Below are 25,068 nucleotides of genomic sequence, written 5' to 3' on the forward strand. Positions count from 1 at the left end.
ATCTTATACGTGAGTCACACACAAAGTAGAGAAACAGGTGCATATATATTGTTAATGAATTCTGGCGTGGGGGGGGGGGGGTTTACAATGATGCATCAGATTCAGAAGTAGCTATTTATTTATCTAATATACCAACCAAAGGTTTTTTTTATAATATCTATATGTGATACTTAATTTTTCAAAATATTGCTTGACTTTGATGTATCAATGATCAGAAATAGCTATTTATTTATCTAATATACCAAACAAAATTTTTTTTATAATATCTATATCAGTTACTTAAGTTCTCAAATTTAAAATATAGCTTGAATTTTCTAAAGAATAATTCTTACAACATTTCTGTACGAACACCTTGGCTGACCGTAATATCATGTTACCAGTTACTTACCACCACCCCCCCCCCCATATTGCTAATTTCTCAATTATGAGATCTTATTGGACAATCACATATACATTTGCCTATTGTAGAAAAGGATATATACGTGGATATTATGACAAGGGAGAAATGGTGGTCTATTTAGATTGCTAACATTGAACTCCCTTATTGGTTAGGTCGATAATTCATTAGGAGGGGAGGGGATGGGGTAGGGAAGGAGAAGGGAGTAATCATTACTTAGACTACTGCGTAATTGCAACTTAAATTCAAATTAAAAAGCTGAAATGTTATATGAGTCATTATAAAAAGCTTGAAACAAGAAGGACGTTATCAATCTGTTATGGGCTTTATGGCAGACAAACAAAATTATATATAGAAAAAATTTAAACTTATAAAATCATTAGATTAATTTAATATCCCTCCCATATATATCTTTACTAATACAACAACAGGAAGTTGAGGTTTTGATATGAGCAAGGGGTCCAACCTCTCTTTTTATAAAGCAGGGCTTTTCTATAATTAGGGTCGGTAGGTCTGTCCTTTAAACATTATTCTGTATTTAACAGTTTTACAAAAAAATAACGTATAATTTTGTCAAAAATAATCCAAAAATATTATGCTTAATTTCTTCTGACACTCTACAAAAGTTAATATTAGTCATTCCATTTTAGAGCTTCGCTTTTATGGATGTTGTTATCCTTGATTTTCTCAAAGGAGATAGTGTAAAAAGTAATGATAAATTGGAGGAGGAGGGAACAGTATTTTTAATTATCCAAAGTAGTAAGCGTTTTTGTCTGTCCCGAAGGATCTCGCTAACCGCTGAACCGGTATTGTTCTCTTTTACAGTAAAGCTTCTTATAGGTCCTGGGAAGGTTTTAAACTTCCCCCCCAAAATATTCTTTTTTTACTCTCCTCAGATTCCTGGGTATGAATCATAGATTATTTGTGTGTGTGTCCATTCCATTTTAGAGGCGCTACTACAACGGAAATATTATTACTTGGATGCTGCATCATATTTTCATGTATTCTGATAAAGTGAAACTCATAGATGGCTAAAATAACCATACCCCCCACCCCCCAATCTACCCACTCCCCTTCTACTAGATGAACTAATGAACAATAAAGGAGTTCTATGTTAGCAAGCTAAATTAACTACAAATTTTCTTTCTCAATATATCCATGTATATTTCATATTATTTCATTGTTTGTCCATTTTAAAGGTGCTACTACCCGGAAGGCAAGTAGGGATTGAATGGACTGTAAAGTGTAAATTATACTGGTACCCAACGTTTTATAATCACGTTTTCTCATTCGTTTGCTTGGACTTATAAATGTATTATTTTTGACAAAATCATACGTCATTTTTTTTTGTAAAACTGTTAAATACAGAAAACTGTTTAAAGGACATACCTAACCGTAATTGACGGACATACAGACTATAATCATAGAAAAGCTCTGCTTTATTAAAAGTAAGGTTTCAAGTTTGACCCCTTGCTCAAATCAAAACCTCAACTTCTTTTCTATTATAAGAGTCGGTCCGTACGTCTGTAACAGTTAGCTCTTTTCGTTATCAGAATGTCCGTATGTCCATTTCAAACATGTTGATTTTCAAGTTTTTCAACATCAAGTTTTTATGCATTATAATTATCTGAATGATCTGATTTTTGGAATACAGATTCCTAGAACAACAATGTATAATGTTATTCAGTTCTGACACTCTACAGGTGTTAATGTTTGTTTGTCCTACTATTTCAGAGCTTCCCTTTCATGGATGTTGTCATTCTGTTTTTATAACTTTTATAAATGCTTAAATTAAAATCAAAGTTTAGAAAGCGTAGCAACTCTATAATCGTTACCAGATTGACCGTACAACTATTTTAAACATGTTGATTTTTTTAGTTTATTACATACAAAATGATATTTTATTTTTCTAAAAAAATAGCTGTTTTAATGCATACAAAAATTATTGCATGAGAATACTGAAGGGGTTGGAAAGACAAAAGTATAAGTACAGATTCTATATATAACATATCTCCGCCCATTTCCCTATCCAATTTAAATTTTAGCTAACAAAAAATAGCTATTTGTTCTGAATGGACGGAACGATCCTAATAATAGAAAGCTTCGCTTAAAAAAAAAGCTTATTATATAAGTTTTACAAGCAGAGAATCAATACAAAACAAACAGATTCTATTTTAAAAAAAGATTAATTTTGCAGATTTGTAATTGATTGCTTTCTACCTATTCCCTAGAAAGGTCCAGGTCATGCTCTAACTAAGGATCTCACTAACCGCTGAACCAATGAACAATAAAGCTTCTTAATTAAAAGTGAAAGTTAAATTTTGTTTCTTTTAACTTTTAAAACTACTCATATTTAAACATCAAGTTCCTATTGTAAAGATTTATGGGAAGGGGTGGTTATTATATCTACTGCTGTTAAAAACAAAGCTTTTCTATAATTGGGGTTGGTTTCACGTCCGTCCGTCTGTACATCTAGAACAGATAGATTAAGAAAGTGGTACAACTTTATAATATTAACTTATAATTTTGTTTATACTTATACATTTATATTCTGATTATTCAGTTCTGACAATCTACAAGTGTTACTGTTTGTTTGTACTACTGATTCGCTTTTATGGATGTTGTCATCCTTGTTGATAAACCTTCCGATTTCCTTTATTTGGCTAAAGTTAAACAGAGTTGCCTCCCCCCCCCCATATTCAATTGAATATGATTTACTACTATTTTCTGCCAAAATAAAGGTAAAAGGTAAAACATGGACAATAATAGTTATTCCTTTCATTGTATTATAAACGGCTTTCCGCGGATATAGAATGTACAATTATAAGATTAAAACCAGTTTTTAGCCCCGAGGTGCCGAAGAAAAAAAATAATTCTATATTCTAATCTCCCTCCCCCCCCACAAAAAAAAGTTGCTCTTAAGAATTCATTTGTAGTTCAGGAAGGGAGCAGAGAAAATAAGAACGGCTTGTTTTTTTTCCTATGCCAGGGGGGGGGGGGGGGGGGAAAAACCCTGTGTGAACACACCCCACACCCCATAAACCTATACAATAGGAAGTTTAAATATGAGCATTTATAGAAACAACAAGGATGACAACATCCATAAAAGCGAAGTGCTGAACTGGTAGGACAAACGGACATTAACATTTGTATAGTGTCAAAATTGAATAATCAGATTATAAATGTATAAGAGTCTATGCAAAATTGATTATAGAGTTGCTACGCTTTCTTAATCTTACCTAATTACTGCAGGAATCACCATGCAAAGTTTGAAATTGATAGGACAATTCTAACATGCCTAAATTAACGAAAAAAGCTATCCATTACGGACGGACGTACGGAGTGACGGACGGACGTATGGACGGACCAACCCTAATTATAGAAAAGCTTCGCTTTTAAAAATTAACTTTTATGTGAGACAATGTTAGATATACCTTTGTAAGAATGTGTTTCTAAGGACCAATTTTTAAAAGCGAAGCTTTTCTATAATCAAGGCCGCTCCGTCCTTTACTGATATCTCTGACAATATCCATTAAAGCGAAACATTAACATAAATGTATAAGTATAATCAAAATTATAAGTAAGTATTATATAGTTGCTATGCTTTCTAATTCTATAAATTCTATACTATAATAACATATTAATGATGGACAGACTGACGTCTATAACCAACACAAATTATAGAAAAGCTTCGCTTAGTAAAGAGGAGAGGGGAATTTATTTATTATTTCCTAATTTCCATATGTCTTGTGTTGTTATTCTTGGGGGGGGGGGGGGGTCATAAATCAAGTTCATATATCGGGGAGTATATTGTCAAAGCTAAAGCCATATAGAATTTCATATCGGTCAACCCTTCTTAAATAGGGGAGGGGGGGGGGGGGGGAGTATATTGTCCAAGCTAAAGCCATATAGAATTTCCATTGTGTTCACTTCACTATTTTTCATTTAAAACTTCTTAAATCTTAAATTTACGAAATCTTACTGGACAGACATACTTACAAAACTACGTTCATATATATTTAAGATTTTAGATTTGTTTTGTAATTTGTTCCTTCAGTATTTTATTTTTTTTTTGAAGCGAAGCTATTTCATAATTAAGTTTTTGTTATAGACATTTTTCCGTGCATTTTAAATTTGTTTCACTTTTCCCATGATTACTAAAATAAAAGAATAATGTCAGTTGTCTATAATACGATAGGATAAATATCTATTCCAATATTGCTTTTAAATTACATATACGGCACAAATTTTGACGTTGAATGTGCGTGTGTGCGTCTGTTTTGATCTAGCTGACCTTTACAGGGTAGCTTCTTATAGTTTAATTTGTATATTTATCTTTCTTTTTTGCTTTTAAAAATTTATGTATTTATTAACGTTAAGCTTCAGACAAAAGCCAACAAAAAAAAACTTTTGCTAGAAATATGCGAAGGTTCCGTGATCATATGAACAGGCTATTTTATTTGAGAAATCCAATATTTTTAAAAAAACTCAAATTGCCCAATAAAATTAAACGGTCTAGCTAAGTTTTGGAAAGGGATAATTAGTGATTTACAACGATATCCTGGCCGTATGAAAATGTATAGCTATTTCAATATTTATCATATATCCATTTAACCCCTTCATTTCACACGTTTAACCCCCAGTATGAAAATTAGGGAATTTAGCAATATTTGGCACCAATTTTAATATTTTGAAGCCTTAAATTAGTTTTTGAAACTAACGATATGACTGACCAAGACCATTAGAAAGCTTACGGAAAAGACTATCAGGTTATCCTAGGACTTTAAGAAGTTTGATATAATTGGACTCAAAGTCGTTACCGATTAATACCCCACATGGGGGGCCAAACCAATAACGTTTTTTTCAACCTAAAAAAATCAATTAAAAACGGCCAAACAGCCAATAAAACATAATTAATCTTAATTCGGTTAGGTTAGAGGGATTATCCACAAAAATTTTCATAAGAATTGGACTATCCCGTCTATGTCAAAAATCATTTTTTTTAAAGACATGAAATTGAATTTTTTTTGCAAAAATTTTCTTTAAAAAAATTTTAATTTTTTCAGAAAAAAAAACACTGTCCTACTCACTTTTTGGCCTAATTTTTAAAAAACCCATATTGAATTTTGGAAAACCTGAAAATTGACCTTAAAAATCAAATTTAAATTTTTTTTCAAAATTACCTGAAAATGCCCCGCCACCAACTCTGGTCATTTTTTAAAAAAATATTAACTCTATTTTAAAGCTCTCAACCAATTTGGAAAGTACAGACAATTCATAGTTAAAAAGGTTTTTAAGGATTAGTTCTAGGTCTTACCAATTTTTGTGTTGGTCAATCTTTAACACCTACTGAAAAATTAAAAAAAAAAAAAATTTTGTCGAACTTTTTCTTTTATTAATTTAATAACAAACAAATTTGCTTCTATGTTTTTTTCTGTCATTCAAAAGGAACATGGAGATAAAGGTCATTTTATGAAAGTAGGTCAATAATTACTGGATTAATTCCTTACTGGTCTATGCCCCCCCTCACCCTACTTAATGCAAATGGATCTTTTTTGGATACTTTGTACTGTACTGGTTTCTCTGTTCTAATTTAGGGAGGGGGGTTAAGAAGAGTTATAGATATTGCTCTGTTCTACAACAATTCACTATAAATCAAAAAACCTTGATATGGATCAAATGTAGATAATGAATAAGAGAAAGGGGGGGGATGGGAGACAAAGATTTGAGGGTATCATTCACAATCCTTTTATGATAAATTGCCACTAGAAAAAATATTATTATACTTTTTTGGTTATTGGTTAGTAAGATCCCTCAGTGCACACACACTGACATTCATGCCACACAAGTGGACACCCTGTTACTTATAAATAATTATGAAACTCATCATGTAATTTTAACTTGCTTTTCCTAAATAGTTTGCTTTAAATTAAAATCATTGCACCCCTAGCATCATGAAGCTCTGTTTTTTAATGGGTAGGGGGCTCTTTTCTCCAAACAGTTTTTCCTAACTTTTTCCTTAACTAATTTTGAAATCTCATCTTTTTATATTTTTACCATTTTGCTTTTTGTCAAACTTTTTATCAACTTTTTTACTAGACTTTTACAACATTTCTACACAATCCTTTCTTTCCTTTAATATACATTAACAGCCTTGTGAGTTATTTTTGTAGTTCAAATGGTGGGCCTGGGTTGGGTAGTTACATGCCTATGAAGAGTCAAATGCACATTTGTTTGCATTAATCATTTCGGATCTGTCTACTATTCTACTTGGTTAGCAAGAAGTCGGTCAACTCGTTGGTCGACAAACGTTCATATCCTGCCTTACTCATTTAACCCATTAGTGACGAACCGGGTATTAAAACCTGGTTCCACCCGGTTCCAGAAAATGTTAAAAAAAAACGGTTTCCAGTCTTCAAATTGCATCATTCTCAGTATGAATCCCCCCTCTACTACCCTAGTTTTCATTTCCCCCTGGAGTAGGCAGTTTTGCTTACTTCTGTTTGCCGGTATAGCTCAACAAAATTTGAAAACCACGAAAATGTTGGTGAATTCAAAATACCCCTTCTAGCTTTTTTGTTTGAATTGTAAAGTCGCTGATTTTTTTTGTGAAATCTAATGTTTATTGACAAGTACATCTATTTGTGAATTTGTTTTATTCAAATTATTATTTTTTATCGTTTTTTTACGCCCTATTATGACCCGGTTCGGCACGGCCATAAATTTGGTTTTATTACCCGGTTTTAACTTTTCAACCATTAAATATTTTTTATGATTTATTATTTTTGAGCTACCCTAATCAGTATACCCTAGTAATCTCTATATGTGTCCTCCAATATTTTTATGCTCGTTTTCTGATATGTATTACCCAATTTTTATATGTTCTTTTTATGTAGTGTGTGTGTTTTAAAACTTCAAGAAACGGGTTTTTTTAACCGAAAACGGCGGCACCTATAACTGAAACACTAAATTGGATATAAATCGCTTTGTATATTACTTGTAGCTCTATAGATTACATGAGGTTGTGTAGTTTTCAATTATGGATCATATCAAAGGTCTAAAGAGGGTTCATCTCACTTTGGGCGTTCAAAAATTACATTTTTAATTTTTTTGTCGAAAAAACTGGGTTTTTGCTTCAAAACCGGGTTTTAATGCCCAGGGAAACCGCCCAAAACGGGTCAAAATGCCCGTTGTGCATTTATGGCCATGCCGAACCTGTTTTTTTTGCAACTTTCCTGTGCATGCCACTAGTGCAAAACAAAAAAATACGTTTTCCGTTTTTACCATTTTAAAGCTTCCCTGAGATTTTCAGCTCGATCGGCCCATAAAAGTGGCGCTCGGCACTAATGGGTTAAAGTATAAAAAAATTTACCATCAAAACGGACAATGCAGTGTTCAAATAGGACCAAGAGACATTTAGAATCCATTGAGAATAAAATCCTAGCTGCTCCTACTTGGCAGATATTTAATTTCAAAGATTTGAGGTGAAAACACCAAATTCAACGAATATAGAAGGCAATTCTGCTTTGAATACAGAAAGATAAGATGTGTTTCTGTAAATTGTGCTCAGTATACTTTTGTAACGCAAATAAAATCTTATTAACCCATTAGTGCCGAACCGGGCATCAAAACCCGGTTCCGAAAAATGGGAAAAAAACCGGTTTCCGGCTTAATAATTGCATCATTCTCAGAATGAATCCCCCCTCTACTACCCTGACTTTCATTTCCCCCTGGAGCAGGCAGTTTAGCTTACTTCCGTTTGCTGGTATAGCTCAACAAAATTTGAAAATCATGAAAATTCAAAATACCCCTTCTAACTTTTTTGTTTTTATAGTAAAGTCGCTGATTTTTTTTGTGAAATCTAATGTTTATTGACAAGTACATCTATTTGTGAATTCGTTTTATTCAAATTATAATTTTTTATATGATTTTTTTATCGTTTTTTTACGCCCTATTATGACCCGGTTCGGCTTGGCCATAAATACCCGAAAATTTTAAAACCCGGCTCGGTTTCGGTTTTTATTACCCGGTTTTAACTTTTCAACCAATAAAAATAACAGTTTACGTCATTAGTAAGGCTTTGAGCCACCCTACTAACCCTAGTAATCTCTATAGGTGTCACCCAATAGTTTTATGCTCGTTTTCTGATATGTAACACCCAAATTTTATATGTTCTTTTTTTGTAGTGTGTGTCTTTTAAAACTTCGAGCAACGGGTTTTTTTACCCGAAAACGGCGGCACCTATAGCCGAAACACTAAATTTGAAATAAATTGCTTCGTATTATACTTGTAGCTCTTTAGATTACATGAGGTTGTGTAGTTTTCAATTACGGATGGTATCAAAGTTCTAAAAAGTGTTCATCTCACTTTTGGCGTTCAAAAATTACATTTTTCGATTTTTGGTCAAAATAACCGGGTTTATACAGGTCAACCGGGTTTTAAAACTGGGGGAAAGCACCAAAAACGGGTGTTAATACCTGGTTGGTATTTATGGCCAAGCCGAACCGGGTTTTTTTGCAACTTTCCTGTGCACACCACTAGAGCAAAACAAAAAAATACGAATTCCGTTTTGACCATTATAAAGCTTCCCTGAAACTTACAGCTCGATCGGCCCATAAAAGTGGCGCTCGGCACTAATGGGTTAATGTAAAATCAATGCAGCAGTTGTGATTTGACTTGAATTTGGTTAACTTGTCTTTGTGTTTTATTTGTTTTCTTTTTGATCTAACCCATTGAGGTATAGGATTCTTTACTTATAAGAATAGTGAAAATTTAGAGACACCATCTCTAAATCAGCCAATAGAATAACTGCAGAAGAACAATCTGGCTAAGTTATTGGTAGAAATATGTAAAAAATTTTACAGGAAAGAGATAAAATTTTTAGAAATCATATGGTTGAAAAATTCCTTTACTGTATTACTGGAATGATTCATAAATAACAAAAAATTAACAAAAGTGTTTATCTTCTAGAATTTCTCTTTTGAGTTGATGGATTATAGGACCAGTTTGACCAAATCGATATTCTTTTTCAATTGTGCTAATATATGACTCTACAGATTATCTGATTCTTGATTGTAGGATAAATATTTCTATAATTTTCTATATATTTCTAATAAACTGCTAAGTAACAAAATTGTAATTAATCTGTTTCTATTAAAATTTTTGAATTAAATTCATTAATAAATGGAATATTAAAGGAACCCTGCAAGAAATACCTCTCTTTAACTGCTGAAAGCCTGCCATAAGTAGCCTCCAGCTTCAAAAACTAAATTAATAGCTTATCTTTGTCAACAACTTAGACTGCCAGAAACTGATAATATTCTTACAATAAAAACACCCTCTTTTATAGTCAAAATGTCTTTTAAAAAATTCAGTTTAAATTGCGTTTAAAAGCATAAAATCATAGCAGGAAAAAATGAAACTAATGTAAGTAATACAGATGCTTAGCTTTGATTGGTTTTTTAGCGTACTTAGCGTGGACTCAGACTTCTGATGGGCTAGAAATCCTAAAGGCTAGCATTCTCAGGCTACATTACTCTCAATACAATGCAAATTAAACTGAATTTTTTTTAATGATTTTGACTATAAAGAAAGGTGTTTTTATTGTAAAAATGTTATCAGTTACTGGCATCCTAAGTTTCTGCCAAAAATAAGCTTATAATTTTCTGGGCGACGTATTTTAATAATGAAAATTTTATTATTAGCAATGAAAAACTTTCAAAATTTTCATTGTACTAAAAATATGATTTTGAAATGTCTATAACTTTTTTGTTTTTAAAGCTGGAGGCTTCAATTTTTTTGTATTGGGTCTACTTGTGGTAGTCTTTCAGCAGTTAAAGCGGTTTATTTCTTGCACGGTTTCTTAAAGGAATCCTGCAAGAAATGCCACGCTTTAACTGCTGAAAGACTGCCACAAGTAGACCAAATACATTAAATTTGAAGCCTTCAGCTTCTATAACAAAAAAGTTCTAGGCATTTTAAAATGACATTTTATGTACAATGAAAATTTTGGAAGAATTGCAATGCTCATGTTGAAAACTTTGAAATTAAACTACGTGGCCTAGAAACAAAATTATAAGCTTATTTTTGTCATAAATTTAGGTTTCCAGTAACTCATTATATTTTTACAATAAAAATACCCATTTTTACAGTCAAAATCATTAAAAAAATTAAGTTTTACTTGCGTTATACCGAATGTACTGTAGCCAATAAGAAGGCTGAATCAGCTTAACAACCAATCACAGCTAAGCTTGTATTAGTTTACCCCTTTGATTCAGCTATGATTTTCGTTTAAAAATGCAATTTAAATCGAATTTTTTTCATAGATTTTGACTATGAAATGTTGTGTTTTTATTGTAAAAACGTAATCAGTTACAGGCAATCTAAGTTTCTGACAAAGATAAGGTTATAATTTTGTGTCTAGGCGACGTAATTTAATATTGTTTTTTCTTTTATGAGCATTGGAAATCTTTCAAAAATTCCATTGTACATAAAATGCTATTTTGAAATGCCTAGAACTTTTTTGTTATTGAAGCTGAAGGCTTTAAATTTGGGGTATTGGGTCTTCTTGTGGCAGTCTTTCAGCAGTTAAAGCGTGTTTTTTCTTGCAGGCGTCCTTTAAAGGGTATTAATTTGCCTTTGATACAAGTAACTTTTTCTTATTTAAAAATCTCTTCTGTATTAAACTACTGTAAAGCTTTCCACTTAAAAACAAAAACAGTGTGGGAATATGAATCTTAATATATGTAGGTATAGATTCTTCTAAATTCACTAAAGATCTCAATCATGTGAACATTGCCACAGCACAGCAAAAGCAAGTCTTGTAGTTAAAGACCCCTATTTTAACATAGTTTTGTTTCAAAAGGTTTTCGTGGTACAACTTTAAAGTTAAAGCTTTCTTTAATAAACATGAATTTCTAGGAGATACAGAAATTCATTCAGTATTAAAGCTGAGGTTTAAGTCAATTTGGACAGCAATTTTTCTTTATTGTTGGTAACTTGGATAATGTATGTATGTAATCATGCAATTTTACTAAAAGCTATATGAACTTTTGGGTCTGTCAAAAGTTCCAATTTTTTTCAAGCTAGCTACGCAAAATCTTCTACATGGATTCTATCCTATACTTTTTCTTCTTTGAAGCAAGCAATGAAAATTATTGCTTATTTGACTTGCTATATACCAAATCATGCTATTTTTTGATAACTTATGTATAAGCATTCAATCAAGATTACTGCTTATTTGGCTAATCAACAAAATCATGCTTTTTTTTTGATAAATTACTTATAAAAGTAGAACGATGTCTATCTGTCCATCCATCTGTCCCTTAAGATCTAGGTAACCACTGAACCGATTGGATTCTACTCTTCAGGGTATATACCTATTGGTCCTGTGGTGGTTTTAAGCTATTTTCTTGGGGGGTGGGACACCCCCAACCCCCCCCAAAAAATAATAATTTCTTGGGAACACATTAGACAATGAGCAGCACCAGTAGTACTTTATTTTTTTTTATTATCTCTTAGGGCAAAGCCCCTAGAGGCCAGGGGCGAAGCCACTATTTAATATAAGCAATGAAAATTATTATTTATTTGGCTTATATAACAAATTATGCTATTTTTGATAAATTACTTACAGGTAATCAATGAAAAACTTTGCTTATTTGGCTTATATCAGTCAAATCTTCATTTTTTTCATAAACTGCTTACAGGAAGGAAGGGATTAATTATTACTCCTCCTCCTTTTTCTTCATTTCAACTTGTATAAGCCACTTTTACTATAAATGACTTAGTATTTAAAGTGTGCTACCTTTTTATATGTTTCATTATTATTTTGCCACAACTTGGTCAAAAATGCTCACAAATCAGACCTTTTTCGACCAAAGAGGCTCAAATGGTTCCTTTACAAGCCCAATCAATCAGTTTTAAGATATCTTTATATTTCAAGGAAAATACCGAAAAAAGGCAAATTTGGGTGTTTCCTTGGTAATTTCCTCTTAGGATTTTTTTATCAAAATATTATTATGTTGAACAGAAAGGAAGGGAGGGGTGGGAGGGAGGGTAAGTGGAGACATAAGCCTCATTAGTCTAGCATGGCAACCGGTGAACAGAATCACAGTTCTGCACCACAAGCCACGGGCTTATTTATATAAAACTCCAACCAATGAGAGTCACACTCTCATTGGTTGAAGTGGATGGAGCGCGTGGAAGGAGTGTGAGAGGGCAGAGACAAGGGATGAGAAAGGCAGAGAGTAGGGCACATATAGCACATATAAATATTAATGTAGCACAGTTACGCTGTAAAGTTTACTAACACTTTCGCCGAGAAGTTTACCAACACATTTGCCGTGAAGCCCGGTCCATGCTTCCAACAGTATGAATCAAGTCCTATTTAGGACATAAAAATATTTTCAAAATTGAGAAGTTCCCCTGACAATGAACATCTCTGGCCATAGCGCTTGGCTCCCTAGCCTATAACCTAACCTAACCTAACCTAAAATAGTTTTTGGAAATTTTGAAAATTTGAGTACCCCCAACCATGAACATCTCTGGCCGCAATGCTCGGCTCCCTAGCCTATAACCTTACCTAACCTAAAATAGTTTTTTGAAATTTTGAAAATTTGAGTACCCACCCGACAACGAACATCTCTGGCCACAGCACTCAAAATTTAAACTTTTTCCGCCTCCCCTTTTTCTTCCCCTTCACACTCAATCCCCCCTACTATTACCCTTGCCTCTGTATGTCTGGACGGGGCAAGGAAGGAAAGGTTAAAGGAAAGTGGTGAAGGAAGTTGGCGATCATAACTATTTTAGGATATCTTAAAACTTGAATTACCCTCTCTCTTTTTTCCTTTCCCTATTTTGTGCGTCATTATTGAGTCTACAGGTGTTTATACAAATGTGCCAATTTAAATTTTTTTTTTTTTTTGAATGACATCTGTTTAATTTTCCTTTGCAATTAAGCTTTTTTTTTAGGTACAGGGAAGGTTTTTAGCCATTTTAGGAGAGCGTATCTCCACCCTCCCAATTTAAAATCCCCCCCCCAAATTTTTTTGTCTCTCAATATTTCTTATTAAAACTCAAATTGAAAAGTAGATGGGCGGTTGACTTATCCCCCTCCCACCTTAAGAACACCTAGAGGCTTCTTGGGGGCGTTCGCTGCCCCTAGTCTTTCTTAAACTGTTTTTAACCTATTTTTGAATGGGGGGTCAAAAATATACTAGGACACCTATAGAATCAGACTGCAGAGCCCAAATTTGAATTAAGTCCCCAATAAACTTTTTTTGGGGGATTTAAAAATTAATTTTTAGTGTTGCTATAATCATATTGACCGGAGCAAAAGCTCTTTTTTTACTTCGGGTAATATTGTGACTTACAGAACATTTTTATATAATTCACTTTATATTGATACAATAAAAAAAACATTACTCTGTTCATTGGAAAAATTTGTTTTTTCCAAAACAATTAATTTCATTGAAAAATCTAACATTATACAATAAAACAAATAATTCTGAAATCTAACCAATAAGAAGTCTTGTTTTATTTCAATTCCTAACAATTCAAAAAAAGAGTGTTTTCACAAAGTGACTTATTTCCAATGTAGTTAAATAATTTTTATTTAATTAAAATGAAAAGAATGAAAACCATACACATAAAAGATACATTCTTTTTAAAATTATTTTGAAAAATAAGTTTGAATAATCTTATTTTATAACGCATTTGTATATGTGACAAAAATAAATTTGTTGTATTGCATAAACATTTGTTGTCATTTAACCCTTTACATCCGTTTTTTATGTTAACAAACATGTTAATGTTAATTCGTTGATACATTATAAAGAATTAACTTTTTAGTGAATTTTTATAGTAAAATCATAAGGCCTAATTTTACTCAATACCAGAATACAATATTTATGAAGCAAAACACTCTAAAAGCTACGAATTTTACCCAAATAAAAAAAAAACCTTTTGCTTCGGTCAAAATGATCAAGGCAACAGTAAAAATTAATATTTAAATCCCCCAAAAAAAGTTTATTCGGGATTTTATTCAAATTTAGGCTCTGCAGTCTGATTCTACTGGTGTCATAGTATATTTTTTATATACGTTTTAAAAATAGGTTAAAAACAGTTTAAAATAAAAGCTATGTCTTGCATTTTTTTCAATTAGGTGTTTGATCACGAATTTCATATGATAAAAATATTTTTCTTATTGTCCAAATTTTCAAAATTGATAAAAAAAATTCCTAAGAGGTAAATGCCGTTTCCTTTTATATGCACTGATACCAAAAAATCAACAAAAAAAATACTTATTTTTACTTTTCTCTCAGAAATAATAACTAGCCCAAAAAGTAAAATAAAATCACGCATGGTATATTTACCTTTTCTTAGGCAAAGATTATTTTAAATGTGCATTTATTTCAAACCAATGAAAATTCAAACTGAAGTACAAAATAGAATCCAGAAATTTTTCCTATCTATTTTGGCTTTCATTGAAGGTGGATTGAATTTATGTAAAGGTAATTCTTATCTCAGGATTCTTTAAAACTGTAAAAATAGATTTGAATATATTTCATATAGCTTGATAAATTAGATACAAAGGCCTTATAGATTTAATTAACTTTGGGATAATGGTAAAGGACAATGGAATATAAATTATCCTTGCCAAACCATTTCATTTTTATGTAAAAAGGTATGATAACCAATCTGCCATTGCCCTATCACTCTCAGATATAGTTTAACTTTGGCCTATGTTATATGTTATAACACATACTTAAGACTTAAAACTTAATGTAATGAAAAGCTTTCACTTAAATCCTCAATTCAATGATAAAGATTTTCTTCAAATTTCAACAATCATTTTAGTAGCCAAAGACAGAGCATTGAAATCTAGCAAGGACGAAGCTATAAAAAAATGGACTGTTAATAATTGCTACTCTCAAACTCTTTTTGTTGCCCAATTTTCCATAAAAATTTTAGAAAAAACTTCTTCATATTGCAACATTGCATCTGAATTTTTGAATTTTCTTTTACAATATAAAGATAATATTACTTACTTTCAAACCTAAAAATGTTTTTTTTTTCCCAATGAAATAAAATTTTAACTATTAATACAAACAAAATATTATACATATTGTTTCATTAATGCGAAATATTTTACTGTATTTTTATTATAAAAAAAAAATCCATAAATATTATAGTTTATTTCATGTTATTTGTAATTATATTGAAATAAATTAATTTGTAAAAAAAAAAAAAAAAAAAAAGACTTAAAACTTAATGTACTGAAAAGCTTTCACTTAAGCAAAGCAAATAAAATTATGAAACATATCAGGGATCTAAAGAGATAAGATAATGGCCGATAAATTAATGCACATCCATAATGATGACGCACTAAATAACCCCTTATGTAGATTAAAATTAGTGGTTCAAACGTTTATAAACACAATGTAATCAACCAATCAAAGCCAACGAATAAGAAAACGTTATTGTAAAACTTTGTGTACTATTGTAATAAGAAGTCAATTGTCTCCTCGCTCTCTGGAGCAAGAAAGAATAAAATGCGATGGTACTCTACAATTCACTTTTCTGCCTGTCCGTCCTTCTGTCCATGATTTTTTATGATTTTCCAGTATGGCTACGAAACCAATTATTATCTGCTGGATCAGACCCGTCTAATCCATACCTGAAACCATGTATTGTATTGTATTATGGACATTTTTCTACAAATAGTAAAGTAAAAAGTTGTAATATGAACACCAGTTTTGTTAGACTGGGCCTTCGCTTCTTCGGGACTAACAAAACTGGAAAAACAGATGCAATAAACAACTAATCTTGGCTGTTTAGTTTTGACAATGCCAGTTTTCATCAACCAATTAAGATTAAATAAAAGTAAACAAATTTATAAATCCAACAAATGTTTATAAAACTTCGGGTACTACTGAAATTTAAACCCTCCCTTATTTTGCTGAGAGTGAACATATTAAAAAGACATAGTTATAGAAACCTGCAAACCATAAGAGTGATTTTTTTAGACATACAGAATTCTACCAACCCTTTTTGTAAAAAACGTCGCTTAGAAGCATTAACATTTTGTATGTATCTTATCAATTTATATTGTTTTAACTCTTAATATAAAAAGCGTCGTCAAATGTTTTAAATGGACGTTCAGGACTTTCTGATAACGATTACAGGGTGCTACTGTTCTTCTCATTCTGTCTTCTCATGTTATTAGAGACAGAATTTATTTAATTTTTCGTCCATTTTTCCCTCCCTGTAGACAACTTTTATTGTACCCAGGGAGGTAGGGAACATTGGACTGAAATTACCTTCTTAGCTGGTCCAAACCCTCTAGGTACTTTAATTCAAGTTTATCGCCACCAGAGATCTAAAGGGATAAGACAATAGCTGATAAATGGATGTACATTCCCAAAAATACCCCTACTGTAATTTGCCATCAGTGGTTGAAACGTTTCGACACTATACTAAATAAACTAACCAATTAAAATTCAGTAAAAGTCCCCAAAGATGTTAAGCAAACAAAAATGAAAACGTTATTATAAAACTTTGGGAACTAGCAGAGAGAGAGTTGGACAATGGACTGTTTATTATACTAGTCCCCAAAGTTTTACGATAACGTTTTCTTATTAGCTGGCTTAACAACTTTGGGGACTTTTATTGGATTTTGAATGGTTAGGTTATTAAGTACTAGCGGCTTCGCCCCTAGCCTCTAGGGGCTTGGCTGATGAGGTAATTTAAAAAAAAATAAAAAAAATAAAAATAAACAAAAAATTCTGGTACTGCGCTCATAATTTATGGGCAACACCAGAATTTTTTTTTTTTTTGGGGGGGGGGGAATTTTCATTTTTTGGGGGTTGGGATTGTCCCATCCCCCAAGAAAATAGCTTAAATCCACAACAGGACTAAAAGGTATATACAATGAAGAGTAGAATCCAATCGGTTCAGTTGTTACCAAGATCTTAAGGGACAGACGGATGGACGCCGACGGACAGGCAGACAAACAGATATCGTTCTACTTTGTATTATAGATAGTAGTGGTTAAACCAACCAATCAAAATTCAGTAAAAGTTCCTAAAGTTGTTAAGCCAACGAATAAGAAAATTTATATTTTGAGATTTCTAATAAAAAATTTACTTTAAGATAAACATTTTCTGAAAAAAATTGTTCTAGCTTCAAAAATAAGGAAATTACATCCATTTAACCTTTTAATTAACCTTAAAAAATAAAGTTGTTAAATGAAAGGGTGAAGTAAGCGAAAAATGACTTTGTCTCACTTAAAGTCGGAAATTTATTATTGAACAGGGAACATGCACAATTTTTTTTGCCATCTAACTCTTATAGGAGCCGAGATGATATGTGGGGGGGGGGGGGGGGCATTGAACGACTAAGGTCTGGAAATGGGCCTGATTGTTAAGTGTTAACAACCTTTATTTTTAGGTCCTTTTTTTCTTAAAAACTTCAAACTAATAAAAATAAAAAAAAACTATTTAATATGTACCATTTCTACTATGTCGATTTAAATATAAGATATGTTATCTTAAATGTATCATTCCAGTTTTGTCTCTATTGAAAGTAGAATGATACATTACTATTATGTCGATATAAATAAGGAAATCAATGTTTATGAATTCGCTGATATGTAAACATGGATGTATGATTTCAGTTTCGCCTCTATTGAAAGTGGAATCTTACATTTCAAAAATCGTATCGGCGTTGAAGATATCTTCACCAAGAGAGGGGAAAGTGGAAGGGTAGATTACAGTTTTAGAGGGTCCAAACCATAATCATAGATTATGTTTCTGCTTCTATAAAAATGGATTCAACTCCCTAACTGTAAGACATATTGTATATTGATTAAATTTTTAAAAGTTTATTATTTTGATTTGATGTCAAAAATTTAATTAAAACTCAGTGCTTTCAGTGAAACCTTTTTTTTCAATTGATCCTCATTTAAAGGGACTGTGAACGTAAATTTTTCTCATCTTAATATCAAATCTTAACATTATCTCATTCATAATATCTCACAGATAGAGCAAAACGCGCTTTTGTTTACTTAAAAAACGGCTTTTTCCGACGATTTTTATAAGGTACAGGGAAAGGAAGAAATTTTCCGTATTATATAAAATGTGCATTAAATTGCTTTTTTCTCCCATTATAGCTAAAATTAAACTTTTTCACATAGTTCTTGATTTTTCCTAACGGTTAAGCTGACTTTAAACATAATCCTTGCTTTAAACCAATGTATAGTTACTTAGAAATTGATGAAATAAGCAATATTTTTTATTGAAAACCAAATACAATAACAAAGCCAGAAACAGGTTTTTTATTATTATCCAATTAACTTTAGATGGCCCATCTCTCGCCCACCTTTAATTACAAATTTGTAAATAATAAAGACGCAATATTTCTTTATAAACAGTCTGATAAAAGTGTAAACTAATTCTCCAAAGTGGGTTATTTATTGTCCAACACAATAAAAAAAAAGGATATTATTATTTTAAATAACCTATGAGATTCAACCCTTTGTAGACAGTGAGGTATTATTTTGTCAATAATACAAATTTAAAATAGGTCTTTATTACCTAATTACTACGTTATAAAAAAACAAATTGGCAATTTTATAGCATAAAATAAATCCTTAACAGTAAGTAAATTGTTTCAACTATATATGACAAGTTAAATATCCCTACAAACATTATAAGAAACAAAAACGTTCAGATTTTCCTTGTTTTTTCCTTTTTCCCTCCCAAAATACCATAAAATCAAGGCATTATTCCTGGATACTTTTATTAATAGGACGTTTTTGGTTGATCAGTGTAGTGAAATGTGCTTAGAAAATGTTAAGATTTGATAATCAGACGATAAATATTTACGTTCACACTCCCTTTAAATTAGAAAAATACGTTGTAATTGTGTTCCAGAAACAATTAAACCGCCCAAAATATCAAAATCATAAATAATAACAAAACTAAAAATCTTTCAAATGTAAAATTATTTCATATGTTTAATACTATGATATAAACGAAGCATTTTTTATGGTGTTTGATAATGAGGTTTTAACCCGATATGATTTATCTTTGTTTGTGTAAATATCCTGTCAGAATTAATTTTAAAAAGACTTAAACAAGGATTCCAAGGGTGGGGGTGATTTGGGTGATTACCCCCCCAAATTTTTTTCCATCCCCTCCCCCCCCCAAATGCCCCCCCAACCATATAGGAGGGGGTATTTACCCCCCCCCCCAAAAAAAAAAAAAACAATTTTTTTGGGGGGGGTAAACATCCTCCTCCAAGTAAATTTTATACCCGGGGTAAAAATTTTGGGGGGTTACGCCCCCCCTAAAAAATAAAAAAGCTTGGTCGCCCTTGGTCATAAAACATCCAAATATAACAAATTTTTAAATTAAATTTCTTTGGATAATAAATTGTTGGACTTGTTACGTCTGTAGTATGACGCGAATCAAAATATTTTACATGTTTGAATTCAAAATTCTTAAACACAAAATTACCTGATTTGTAAATTTGAGTTGAAAGCATATACGCAACAGGATGTCTGAGCTCTAAAATAATTCAAATATGATTCGTAATTAATAGTATCAAAGGTTTGAACAATTTATGGCCCAAATTATAAAATTTCTTAAGCTAAAAATATACCCTATAATACAAAGTAGTAATGTTTTGTTTGTCTAAAGCTTAAGTTTTAAGTCTTGGAATGGTTTTAAACTATTTTAAAGCCCCTCTCTACCTTGCAAAGCATATACCTACTGGTCATACACAGGTTTTAAGCTTTTTAATAATTATACAATCACTACAAAAAATATGTTGAATTGTTTTGTGTTTTTAAGGATAAAAAAAATAGTTTTGATTTAAAATGTTTTGATAGATAGATAGATATTTATTAATTCCACTAATTATAACAAATTTTTATATAAGTTCATTACATTGAATAAACAATAGCAATAATAAGATATTAAATATAACTAGGAAGATCATGGCACTACATTTGTATAATAGATACTATTGTAGGTTTACCCATGACTTAATTTTAATTTTCATGTTACTGATTGTGAGAAGACGGCGAAGGATAAGGCAGGCTGAAGGCTGAGAGTATGTTCATAAGTAATTATTTTATGGACATGTACAAGGGTTATTGTGTAGGTTTTAGTAGCAGATATTGCAATTATGATCGCTACAGTTTATGAATAGTTTGTATTTATCTATAAAGTGTTTTAGTATTGCTTTTTTAAATTTTTTTCTGTTTTTTATTTGTTTTAATTCTATATTTAGTTCATTCCAGTCTTTGGGAATGGTAAATTTTGTTATAGATGATTTGTTTGCTCCGTTTATTTTCAAGTTCCAAATATTCCTGTGTAGTCTCTCATGTGGAACTTCTTTTTTTATTATTTCCTATTCTTTTTTGATATTTCCCTATTCTAAATAACTAAATATAATATAGATTTTTTATAACTTTTTCGAATAACATATTTTATTTTATCTTTTTATTAACTTATTCATAGAATTAATTTATTGTTAAATATTTAAGTTAAAGAATTGTTAATCTATGCCTAGGATCTGAGGGATAGTCCAATTTACGGTTTATCACATTAAATGCATTGTGCACAGTCTTGATTCTAATTATTTACCTAGTCTATAGACTCTATAGTATCTATGCAGTCTTAACATAAACACTATGCAGTCTCTACATAGTCTAGACTCCACGCATTCTCTCTCTCATATTTCTGTGGTATTACAGTATTTCTAAGCTCACTTTCCTGTATTTTAATTTACTTATGATTTCACTCTAAGAGGAGGCCAAATATAAATCACACTAAGAAGACATTAAAGTAAAAAAATAGAGGGGGGATAAGGGTTAGATAACTGTATGTCCCCACTACGTAGACCATGTGCCGACTCTCAATTGGGTCTCTGAAAATCAGTCAATAGTTTCAGAAATATTAACACAGGTAAGTCATTCAAAAGAGCAGAAAGTAATTTACTAGCAGACGTAAAAGGTCCCAAAAATACTTACTCCAGGTAGTTGTCTGGGTTAAACATACGCTTATTTGATAGACAGATGTTCAGACATCTTTCTTGGTATTAAATTACATAAAGGTTAAGTTTAGATCTATACATAAAAGAAAATTATTCTGAGAAAAAATGAAGGTTATTCAGAAATAAGAAAATAGAGTTTATGGTCAGATTGAAAAATATGTGGAAACAAAACTTAATTTTCCTAAATTTTTGCTAAACCCATAATATCGACAGTGTATAACCCATAAGCCCCCCCCCCCCCACCAATTATCACTCCCTACCTTTATTTGGTTATTTTTAATTTTGTTTTGTTTTTCTTCTTTTTAAGTTAAACTATTTTTAAACTTTTAAATCCCATAAAAAAAATTATTTGGGGACACATTCTCTTTTTTAGCTCTGTAGTATGATTCTACAGGTATCAGAGTCTGAGTATATTTTTCAAAAATAGGTTAAAAACAGTTTGAGTTAGATTAAGTAAGTTTCATTGACCAAAAAAATGGAAAAAAAATTAAATAAAACCCAAAAATAATAAAAATTTGGGTCCATAAAGAATGAATATAATAGTTGAAAGCTTGAAAATATTTTGTTCTGCAAAAATAAATATCATACTCTAGAATAACTCGTTGTTATTCTCATAATTATATGAGATCTAAATGTTTAGCTAAGCTATTCTGATCAAGTTCTTTACAGTGCCTATTCAAAATGACCTCATACATTACAAATGACCTCATACATTACAAATGACCTCATACATTACAAATGACCTCATACATTACAAATGACCTATGATAGGCCAATACACAGATTAAACTACCAATAGCAGGCCAGTATTCATTTTGATTGACCAATGGTAGGCCAGTTTGACGTGATTTTTATAGACACTATGAAAATATTCTTTCTGATACATGTCATATTAAAAGGAAATGACACCATGGAATCTGTCCCGATTTTGTATGACTTTTGCGGATCATGTTCCAGTTACGTCATATTTTTCTTTCCCGAAAAAGGGAAGGGGGAAAGAAAAAAAAGGGAAGGGGGGAAGAAAAAAGAGATGGGAGAAAAGGAAGTTTTCCCATCTCTTTTGAAGAGATTTTCTTCCCCCCTTCCCTTTTTCGGAAAGAAAAATATGACGTAACTGGAACATGTTCCGCAAAAGTTATACAAAATCGGGACAGATTCCATGGTGTCAAAGGAAATATGACGTTATCGAGGATATCTCGGCCAAAAGTTTTTGTTTAATTTGCACCCTTTTAGGAGACACTTTTCCCAGCATCCTGACTGCGAGTAAACAGTTAAATATTATTATTCTATTGTTTTCTATTTTAATCAAATTATAGGCTCACAAGGATGACAACATCTATAAGTGGCGAAGCACAACAAATCATGGATGATAATACAGACTTGGAGAAATAAAGAGCATTTGTTAAAATCAGGGATCACAGAAACGTTTATCACATCCCCAATCTCTTCTAATATTTATATTTTATAGCATGACTGACAGACAAACGGACAAAGTAAACTACAAAGTGGATGCTCATTGGTATAGGGAATTTATACTACAAAAAAATCAGCCCATTATATAACATCTGAGAAAATCCCAATTCGGATTGACTGACTGAAAAAGAAAGCGAATAATAGATTAGCTTCGCTACTTATAAAAATAAATATTTCCCGCATGTTTTTAAAAGCGGAAGTTGGAACTGTCCAAACATTTAATATTCAAATAGATAATTATATCTTTTAATAGGAGCACTAAAAATCAGTTACAGCTTCCTTTATTTGAAGAAAAAATTTCTACCATACCACACAGTCCTATTTACAATATATGTAAACTCTATTTACATTCTTATCAAATATTCAAATTGAACAGTCTGGCCAATTTTGCTTTGTATATATATAATAAGAGCGTTTTATAAAGAATTGTATCTTAATAAGACCAAAAAGTCCAAACCCATAAAAATAAATGTTTAATCCTCATTCTGAAATAATCTCAAACAACATGTATTTCGTACAATTCTATATATTTCTAATATAAAAAGTTTAGATAAAAGTGAAAAAAATGCTTCAGAGGAAACAAATTTCTGAATAATTTTATTTCATAAAAAGGTTATCATTTTTCAATAGAAGTAATAAAAAGTTGAATGTCATGGAAGTTATGTTTTATGCAGAGTAACATCAATCTTAGTATTAGACAAGGATGACAACATCAATAAAAGCTAAGCTCTGAAACGGTAAGTCAAAAGAACATTAACAATTATAGAGTGTCAGAACTGAATAATCAGAATTATAAATTATAATTTCGAAATAAATTTTTAAGTAAATTTGTTGAAAAACTACTTAATTACAGGATAATTTTTATGGGCAAACTTTTAGGACTTGATTATAGAGATGCTTCGCTGATAACATTGTACTTTGTTGTCCTAACAATCAGAAGGATAAATGTCGTAAAATCTAAGAGATTTGAAATAGGAGGTGCAAATCACAAATCTTTCTTTCTCGCTCTGTCTGTCTGTCTGTATTTCTGTCTGTCTGTATTTCTGTCTGTCTGTATTTCTGTCCGTCTGTATTTCTGTCTGTCTGTCTGTCTGTCTCTCTGTATCTCTTTCTCTTTCCCTATCTATCTCTCTCTCTCTCTATCTGTATCTTTCGTTTTAAAGCTTATGTCATTTAAGAAAAACTTAATACAATACAATTACACAATCTTTTAAACTAATTAATGGTTACCAAGAACTGTAAATTTTTTATTGAAAGAACCATTTACAAAATAATTAAGAAAAAATGGTATATTTAATAAAAATGTGTGTAAAAATGTAAATATTTTAAAAACATGTACTTTTAAAATACAATAATTACACAATTTTGATATTTTATTCATCTTAGAATATGAAATATTATGTGCTGTCATAATAAAGTATTCTATATAAGGACGTTAAATTGGGGTGTCTCTGGGTATTGTAGGTAAAAGCCCTCCAACAAAGTATATATATATGTATAGCTATAGCATTGTAATTTTTAACAAATTGGGTCAATTTTGGATATTTTATAAACAAAAAATTAAGTTTTTACCCCACCCCCCCCCATTAAAAAGATTGCTGACCTATCCACATTTTAGTGAAAAAACTTGTTTATTATGTGATTGGCAAATATCTAAAGAGTAGCTTAAATTCTATTAAAATATTTGTATAAAAGTATTAACAAAAGAATATTTCATAATTTTACTTAATTAAGAAATCTCATCATCTTAAAATTTGAGTTTTAAATTAATGATACTTCAACGCCAGAAAAAAAAGTATTAATTTAATCCTTTTAAACGCGTAGCTTTTTTATAGTTATGGTCTGTCCGTACGTCCATGCATGTCCATGAGTTAGTACGTCAATTCTTATGTAAAGGTTAGCTCTTATCGTTAATTAAAGTATGTTAGAATTATCCCATCAATTTGAAACTTCGCATGATGTTTCCTGTAACAGTTAAGTACGATTTAGAAAGCTTAGCAACTCTATAATCGTTATCAGAAGGTCCGTACGTCAATTTAAAACATTTGATTTTTATAATTTTGATTCCAAGAACAACAAGGTACAATATTATAAGCGAAGCATCTGAACACAGTAATAGTGTCTGACTGATTATGACG

The 25,068-nt window shown here is 31.1% G+C and overlaps 1 protein-coding gene across 1 annotated transcript in view; it reads right to left on the bottom strand.

The window, feature by feature from the left end:
* The window catches only part of LOC145327594 (uncharacterized), a 62,750-nt gene that overhangs the window by 31,860 nt on the left and 5,822 nt on the right, over window positions 1-25,068 (bottom strand). Inside the window, exon 6 of the mRNA XM_080171136.1 lies at window positions 19,915-19,965. Within this exon, the coding sequence (XP_080027262.1) occupies window positions 19,915-19,965 (51 nt within the window). The remainder of the gene's footprint in view (window positions 1-19,914; window positions 19,966-25,068) is intronic.

Source organism: Acartia tonsa, chromosome 1 (genome assembly GCF_053477335.1).
Source record: "Acartia tonsa isolate MP-2025a chromosome 1, ASM5347733v1, whole genome shotgun sequence".
Taxonomy (NCBI): Eukaryota; Metazoa; Arthropoda; class Copepoda; order Calanoida; family Acartiidae; genus Acartia; species Acartia tonsa.